The sequence below is a fragment of the Cnephaeus nilssonii genome (assembly GCF_951640355.1).
Source record: "Cnephaeus nilssonii genome assembly, chromosome: 5".
In the NCBI taxonomy this organism is placed as follows: Eukaryota; Metazoa; Chordata; class Mammalia; order Chiroptera; family Vespertilionidae; genus Cnephaeus; species Cnephaeus nilssonii.
The window spans coordinates 19492939-19501601 of record NC_137076.1 but is presented as its reverse complement, the minus strand read 5'-3'; the positions used below and the strand labels follow the sequence as shown (position 1 = coordinate 19501601).

Here is an 8663-nt window from a genome sequence, read left to right as displayed (position 1 = left end):
GGGGCGGGCGCGCCCGCCAACGCCGCCCCCCATTGGCCGCCGCCTCCCGTCACCGCCGCGCCCGCCAGTACGTAGAAGCGCAGGCCCCGCCTCTCTCGGGTGGGCTTCCGGTGGAGGGCAGGACCTATCCCGGAAGCGGAAGGAGACGCGGGCCGAGAGCCCAACGGGGTTGCAAAGTGGTGGGCTGGCTCGGGGACTGGGAGCTGAAGTTCTAAAAGAATTGGTGGGCGCGTATGAGCCACCGTTGAGCTCACGGGCCACTCCTCGACATCGCGCTGCACCGGCGCCCTCAACCAGATTCCTGATAGGCAGACACCGAGGATGAAAGATCAAATTGTGAAAAGCGAAATCCTTTCTGCAAACCGGAGCGGACTCCCGTGGCTGGTTCTCTGGAGCACGTCCTGGGAACTGCTGCTACGTGCTCGGTGCGGTAGGTGTGACCCTCTCCAGTTCACTGGCGGACAGACCGGAAGCCCAGACTTGGCCGCCTCCTCGGGCACCGTCTCCTTGGCTCTGTGGGAGAGGGAGGTGCCGCGCCCCATCCGTTGATACTCTGGGCCCCCGCGGAGGAAAATAAGACGGTGTTTTCAGTAAGATGATCTTGTACTACTTAAAGGACTTTCGTCTGCTCCAAAAGTCATGTACTAAATAACTTTGGGGGTGGGCTTGGGGGTAGGAAGGGTGTTAAAATTCTCCTACAGTGTCCTTACTTGGCAAATTAGAAAGTGGCAGTCCATCGATCTTCAAAATGTTGGAGAAACCTTATCTTAAACTTGGGTTCTCAAAGACGGGCAATTATCTACTATGGGACTTATTGGATACTCAGGAGAGGTGGTTCCTACAGCATGGAGCAGACTGTCCCAAAGCCCAGATCTGAGGAAAGGATATACTCGTGTCACCAACCTGAACCCTCATATCTCCCAGCTGTTCGGATCACCATTTGTCATGGAGTAACGTCACTTCCTCAGACATCCACATGGCAGCAGGGCTGGCCACATTAAGAGTGAGAAAAACAGGCACACTGAGGTTAGGAAAGTAGTTACTCCACAGCACAGATGGTTCCACTGAGGTGCTTCTTAAAAAACTTTGATCATTTAACTTGGTCTTCACAAATCTGAAGCAAGCACTTCTATCTCCCAAATGGGGACACATACAGGAGTGAAGTGAGCCACACAGCATAGCGGGTAGACAGCAGGGCCTGGATCTCTGGGTTTACCCTATGAGATTACCCTTCTTAAGGGGGTTAGCTGCTGCTGCTTCTGTGAAATTAAGTAGATATGTCCAAGATGACCATCCTGGAGTGGAAAAACTAGAAAACCAAAGTCATCGTTCCAGGGACAAAGGTGAATTAAATGATTATGTATTATCCCTTTATAGTTAAGGAAGAAAAGTTATTTTTTAAAAAATCAGCACTAGCCAGATCTAAGCTCCAGGTCTGCATAGGGAGTTGGCAGCCTGGGGCCAGGGTCAAGAGGTATGCTGCCAGACATGGCTCTGTGCCATGCCATGTAAAAACCTATAAATATTTTAGGGTGTAAGTAAAGGTCACAAAATCTCTCTAGGGCAGGTGAGGCCTGGATGGAGACAGGATAACATTCCTTGATGTGGACCCTTGGTCTCTATCACCCAAAGCCAGTAGGTGACTCTGGAGGTGGGAGAGGCAACATGTGGCCCTGAATAAATGAAAGGCAGATGGAGGTCATTGTCCATGAAGAATGTTAACAGGCTGACTTGGTCACTTTGCCTACCCACCTCTGTACAGACTCATACTGTAGAGCCCAAACCTTGAACACGTTTTCTTGGATCATCCAGAATAAACAGATTTGGCTGTAAAGGACCAAATTAGAAATGATTCTCAGACTGGTTTGTGCAAATGGTTTTTTTTATTTTTTATTTCCACATTTATATCACAAGGTGTCCACTTACTGGACCAAATAGCAAAGTTGCTCCCTTCTGCATCGTGAGAACACAGAAGTCTAGATACTGTACATTCACTAAGGCTCCTTGTTTTTGCAAATCGCGTTATGACAACCATAAGGCAAACGAATCTAAAGGAATGGTCATGAGTGTTTCCAGCACACAGACAGGTCTCCTTGCCAAACCGTATAGCTTTACACACCAGTAGCACCTGTGGGAACTTTTTGTTTTGGGGATGAGACTCTAGAAAGGTGGTTTTCTAGATATGTGCAGGAAAGGGAAAATGAAAAAGTAGAAAGGAAAATGATTTGGCTGGTGTTGAAATGGAATAAAATAAACTCTTAGAAAACAAATTTTTGCAGCATTTCTTTAAAAAGTGAGTTTGAACTGAAACAAAATACTCATGTGTGGATGCCCATGGAGTGTGGGTCAAACAGGCTGACCAGGTGGCCCACCCGATGCCAGCAGCTCACTACATCTGGCACCACGATGGAAACACTGGCTGGATGGGGTGCAAATAGGCCATGAGGTTGCCCACTGCCTCAGACACTCAGGGCCAAATGAAAGAACAGAAAATGCAGATAGATGAGATGCATGCTTCTGTCACTGTGTTAAAGGTAACTTCTCCCACAGGTTTTCTGTGCCTGCCTGCAACTGAGGTCCCAGCTCATGGATGCTGGGAAGTGTCCGCACCTTTCCTGGGGTGGGGAACTGACGCGTTTTATAGCTGGTTTGCTATAGAGTTCTGAACTCACTTTGCCGGCCTTCCTTCCACGCGGTCCTTCCTTTGTAATTTTGTTAGTAAACTGGTAGCAGCATTTCACAAAAGAAGGAGAATTTTGAGGGAAGAGCTTAGAGAGACCTCTAGACCCCCGCCCCTCCCTTCTGCCTCAGCTGGGCTCCAAACCACTGGAGGCTTCCAGGCCTGGCCACCCTCCCGCTAACTGCAAGGTGGGAATGCACTTAGAGGCTGAGGGGCCAGTCAGTCTAAGCAAACATAAGGCAGAATGTTCAATCGCCCGTCGTCGCCGTGCGGATCAAGCGATATGCACTGCGTCCAGTCATACCAGTTACCCTGTGTGTCCTGACACCCATTCACCCCTGGCCACTGATGGGCTTGGATTCTGTCCAGATCATTCTGCGTGACCTGGCGGCTTAGCCCCGGGAGGTCGGTGGATGGGCCTGGAGGCAGTAGCACGTGTGGCGTCCTGGCCCCACGCCGGGTGCTCTCCTCCTGTTTCAGGTACTCGGACATGAAGTGGTGGGCCCCTGGGGTCTGTGCGCCAGAAGATGAGAGCAAGCTGCTCTGCCGGCTTAGGTAGGACTGAATGATCTCATTGCGTGACAGCTCCTTCCAGTTCGTCTGCTCAAAGGGGCTTTGGAGGCTGGTCTTGGCCTCAGGTTTGTCCAGCTCTGTCCTGGGTTGCTCCGTGTGCACAGGGCTGTCGGCCCGCACTGGCTCTTTCTGGGTCAGAGGTTTGATCTGTCTTGTCATGGGGTCAAAGGTGAGCTTCCGCTCTTTTAACCGCACAGGCTTGACGCCTGCCTCGGCCACTTGGCCGCCCAAGTTCACGGTGTAGTCACGAGGCCGGTACCTCTTCTTCTTTTTGCTGTCTGAGCCACCGGAGGAGGCTGCATCGCTGTCCGCCCTAGAGGAGTCTGGGGAGAAGCCAGCGCGGGGTAGGATGGGCTCGGCTGGTGGCAGCCCTGCCTTGCAGACCGGCCCTGCCAGGCGCTGGTGGCCCTCAGGCTGCTCTAGCCAGTGCACTGGGCTCTCAGCACTGGGCAACAGCTCTAGCCGCCGCACAGGGGGTGTGGATGGCTGGGCAAGTGGCAGCGGTGATGGCACCTGCGTGACATCGAGTGACTGGGGCCGAGGCAAGGGACTGGGCACAGAGCCCTTGGGTGAGTATGGGCTCCGCTGCCGGGCAAAGGAGCCCTCGTGCCGTGAGTTCCGGGGACTGAAGGAGCAGCGAGGCGGCCCTTTGGGGTGGGGAGGTCCCGAGGTCTCGTCCGCCCTGTCCAGCTGCTGTAGCACTGCAGCCTTGCTTTGCAAGCAGGGCCCGGAGGGCTTGCTCAGACCTGGGGAGCTGGTGTGCGGCCTCACAGCATTGATGGGGATCTTGACACTGTGCTTGTCATTCTCGCCCTGCTCCAGGCAGCTGCCCTCAGGGCCCACGTGCCTGCCACTGTCCAGGGGACCCGGGAAGCTCTCGGGGCTCCCACCTATCCCATTGGTGGGGAGAGGTGATGAGTTGGGAACCAGGGAGTCATGGCTTACTTTGGAGACTTTGGGAGGTGGCCCAGGGTGGCCCAGGTCACGCTGGTCCCCCCGGCGCTTGCGACTGCCAAGTCTGTCCAGCCGCAGCCCGGGCAGTCTCTGGATGTCATTGCGGTTCTTCAGGTCATGGATGCTCTTGGGTGCGCCGGCCACCCCCGCCTCTTGCCGGCAGTTGTGGGCACCCCCGTTAGCAGAGCCAGGGGTACCTGCCAGCCCCCGCAGCACTGCCTCATTCTGGTGCACAGGCTCGATGAGCTTCTGCCAGTTCCGCAGCAGCTTCTTGGCCCGCTTGGCGAGCTCTTCATTCTTGGTCTTCTTGCGGACGTCATTGATGAGTTTCCCAAGTCGCGTCTCCTACAACCAGAGAAAGACCATGGCACTTTTTTGGGACTGGGAGTCCCCCTGTGGCCCCTAAACCACTGGCTTACCAGACACAAAACCTATGGGAAATTTGGGTCCTTTGTGACATCTAAATTCTCAAATATAGTCCTCAGACCCTAGGGTCCCAGGGCCAGAGGAAGCATTCTCAGAAGTATCATCCTGCAGGCTACTGGTGCCAAGGCCACTGCAAGGACCCTTTGTCAGGAAGCTTTCTGGATGATAGTACATTGTGGGAAAGGCAACAGCAAACAAAGAGCCCAGGGCCAGCGATACCCACTGCAGTCTCCCCTGGGCATCTTGCAGAGAATAGAACCCCAACTCTGGCCCTGAACCCCCACCCCCACCACAGGTTCCTCAGTGCCCAAGGAAAGATGACATTCTCAAGCACGTGCTGTGGGCTGGGACACTCACCTCCAGTGCCTCTTTGGTAATGGGGTATTTCTCCAGGCTGGAGATGACTTCCAACACCGCCACCATGTTCCGGATCTGCAAGACAAGAGCCACTCATCACACCCCTGTCTTCCTTCCTACCTCAGCCTGCTCCACCTCTCCCACACCAAGAGCCAGTGGAGCTGGCATCTCTGAAGCCCCTGCTGCACACCTGCACCCAGGGGCAACATGGCACTCCGCACTCACTCTCCTATCCATGTACATGGCCACACTCTCGAGTGTCTGCCACACAACCAAAACTCATGACATTAATGAAACAAGATCTGCTCTTGATCAAAGAACACTCTACTCTGCCATCTGATGGGGTGGGAGACTAAAGTGTTAAATAAATAAAATTTACCAAGTTTAAAATAAAAGATTGATACATAATAATCCAAAAGATTTGGCTACCTTAACAAGATCTTTAGAGTTCATCCAAAGAAACCATAAAGAGAGCGAAAGTACAGATGCCACAAGGCCCCGAAGATCCCAATCTGGAACATACAGAGACCCTGAGCAAAACCAGGAGGTTGTAGCACCAGCGCTCAAGTCTCCTAGTAATCAGGAAGTATAGACCGAACACACTGTACATACCCACCTGGCAGAAATGGTACCTGACAAGGCCAGGGAGTTCTTGGCACAGCTGACTGGGGAGCGATGGGCTTTGTCTAGTACAAAAATGTATGTATATCTTATGACCAAGAAATTACAACCCTTTATGATACTTGCTTCAAGACAGGCCCTGTCCTACTAATACATGTTTCCATATGTCACACCACCTTGGTTTAGTTGTCTCTACAACCCCAGGGTAGATACTATTATCATCACATTTTACAGATAGGAGATAATACAGAAAGTTGCAGGTGATATGTTCAAACGTTATGATGACACCAGTGTCCTCTAGGAGTTTGAAGGAACAGAGGGAAATTTAAGAGCCATAGAAATGAGCAAACTGCAGCTTTTGTGCACTAATAAAATGGAGTTCAAACCACGGGGAGGGAAGTATTACATAAAATATACTAGTATATGGCTATCCAGCTGGTGTGTGAGGGCACATGCCAGCATTGCAGGCTTGATCGTGCGTGTGTGCATGTGTTTGTGCGCACGCAGGAAGGTAACCAATCACTTCCCTCTCATAGATGTTTTTATCTATCTCCTTCTCCCTTCCTCTAAGATCAATAAAGACATATTAAAAATATATATGTGGCTGACTCCACTTACACCAAGCACCTCAAGATTAATTAAAAATGAATCATAGACCTAAATATGAAAGCAAAAACTCTCCGGCTTCTAGAAGAAACAAGAGAAGATCTTTGCCACTTTGGGGTAGACAAAGATTTTTAAGAACCCCCAAACACTAACCATTCAAGAAAAAAATATGGACAAACTAGAAACTATTTTCATCAAAATCCAAGAACTTAGGTTTACTAAAAGACACTGCTAATGAAGAGGCAAGCCTTGGCCTAGGAGTACATGTTGACAAAACATTCCTGCTGAAGGATTTGAATAGGGAATAAGTAAAGAACTCCTATATCTCCACAAACCCAGCAGCTGCAGGTTTCCAGTGGGCTGGCTGGAATGAGGAAGCTCACATCTGGAGTAAGCCCCTTCTCCCACCAAAATCACACCGTGAGCACATCACCCCCCTACACACACACACACACACACACACACACACACACACACACACACACACACACACACACACACCACAGTTATGTAGACATGATACAATAAGGAAAGGGACATCTCCCACCCAGCCACTGCAGCATCTCCTTGTAGCTTTCCAAGAAATATTCCTTGCGTACATAAGCCTGTGCACATATTTATCACACATTTAAAAAACAAAACAAAACATGGCTTTTATGTCTTGCTCTTTCTCACTAACATCTGAAATGCCCAGCAGCACAGACCCCTCCTTTTGCTCAGCTTTCCAGGGGAGGCCCACCGAGCAGGGCCTCTTGGGGGACACTTAGGTGTTTTCACTGGCTGTTATAGACAAAGCTGCTATCACTACCTTTATCGGATGTGACTTTAGGCTAACAAACAAGCTCCCAGCACACCAACTATTGTAATTAGCCCCTAGGGAGGCTGCTCCCATTGGAAGGTGAGGAAGCCTATTTCCCATATCTTTATATCTTTGCCAGCACCAGGGTGTATCAGTTTCCTCTTGCTGCCAAAGTGTTCATATATGATCACAGACTGAGCGGCTTAAACAAAATGCATGCATCATCCCAGGTTCGAAGGTCAGGAGTATGCTTGGGTCTCCCTGGGCTGTGATCTAGATGTTGGCAGACTACCCTCCTTTGGGGCTCATTTCCTGTTCCTTCAGGTGTTGGCAGAATTCAGTTCTTCAGTGCTGCAGAACTGAAGTCCCTGTTCTCTTCATGGCTGTCATCTGAAGGCCATTCCCAGCTTCTGGTAGGCACTGCATTTCCTGGCTTGCGCCCCAACCCCGCATCATACCTCTGACCAGCCAGGAAATGGTCTCTGCTTGTAAAGATTCCATATGTCATCACCACCTTGTTTAGTTGATGACATCAGGCTGTGCCCACCTGGACAATCCAGGTCTGCTCCCTTAGTCACAAAAGTCCCTTCTGCCATGTAAGGTACCATGTACCCAGGTACCGGTGACTAGGATGTGGGCATCCTTGGGGGCTGTTACTCTGCTGGCATTGTGTATTCCTGGCTTTTTTTATTTTTTATCTGCCCCATTTCCAGTTAAAGGCAGTGTGGGTGTAAACTGCAGTGACCACATATCACGACAGTAGCCCTCACTGTGCCCAACAGATCTCTCGCAAAGCTGCCCCTGTGCTGGGGGCCAATTTGCACCCTGGTAACAATGGCCTCGTCTCATGATGTTTTCATTTGGGGCTGTGGCTGGCTCTAGAAAGCTACTGAGCTACAGGGGCGGATCTGAGAGGAGACACAATCAACCCCCTACATACCTTTAATGTGCCTTTGAGTAGGGATGTGGTGCAAAGGAGACTGCATGGTGAGGAGGCCAGTCGCACAGGGAGAGCAAGGCCACCAGCTCCCTGTCCCTAGTCCTGGGATGCAGCCTGACAGGGCCCTGAGCTTGCCACATAGCCTATTTCCACCCTAGTGACCTCACTCTGGTATATTTAGAGCCCTCGGTCCCCATACACTCCTGAACCAGCAGTCCCCGCAAAGCAAGCCCAGCAGCACAGAGTGTCCTTGTCCTTGGGCAGACACTGTCCCACTGCCAGAAAGGAGGGAGAGGCAGAACACCTGGGCAGCCTGGGACTGGCAGCCAGCTGGTGCCGCAGACACCCTGCAGCCAGGACCCTCCTTGGAAGCTTCACAGGAGCTGAGACAGGTTAGGCCTGCGGGCTCTGCCATAACTTGGGTGGTGTACAGAGAGTGCCTTCAGCCCTGTGGAAAATGTTACCCCTGCCTCCCTCCTTCTGCCCTCGCTTCATGGAAGTTCGGAACCTCCCCGAGTGCTCACCCCTCTGGCTCTGCCCCACTCTTGGCCATGACAGACAGGGCACTGAGCACTGTGTGGGAAGCAGTACTTGGACATTCCAGATAGAGTCAGTCTGCAGACCTTGAGAAATGCTACCAGGAGTCTGTCTCTGAGCCCTGGCCTTACCCCACTGGACAGGCAGGAATCCCGGAGGGTCTGTGCAGC

At 51.6% G+C, this 8663-nt stretch overlaps 1 protein-coding gene across 1 annotated transcript in view; it reads right to left on the bottom strand.

The window, feature by feature from the left end:
- Window positions 1–122: 122 nt before the first annotated feature.
- Window positions 123–8663, bottom strand: part of MED26 (mediator complex subunit 26) — a 43985-nt gene continuing 35444 nt past the window's right edge. The window contains exons 2-3 of the mRNA XM_079772405.1: window positions 4991–5065; window positions 123–4552 (exon numbers count right to left, since the gene is read on the bottom strand). Of these exons, the coding sequence (XP_079628531.1) occupies window positions 2900–4552; window positions 4991–5065 (1728 nt within the window). The 3' untranslated portion in view covers window positions 123–2899. The remainder of the gene's footprint in view (window positions 4553–4990; window positions 5066–8663) is intronic.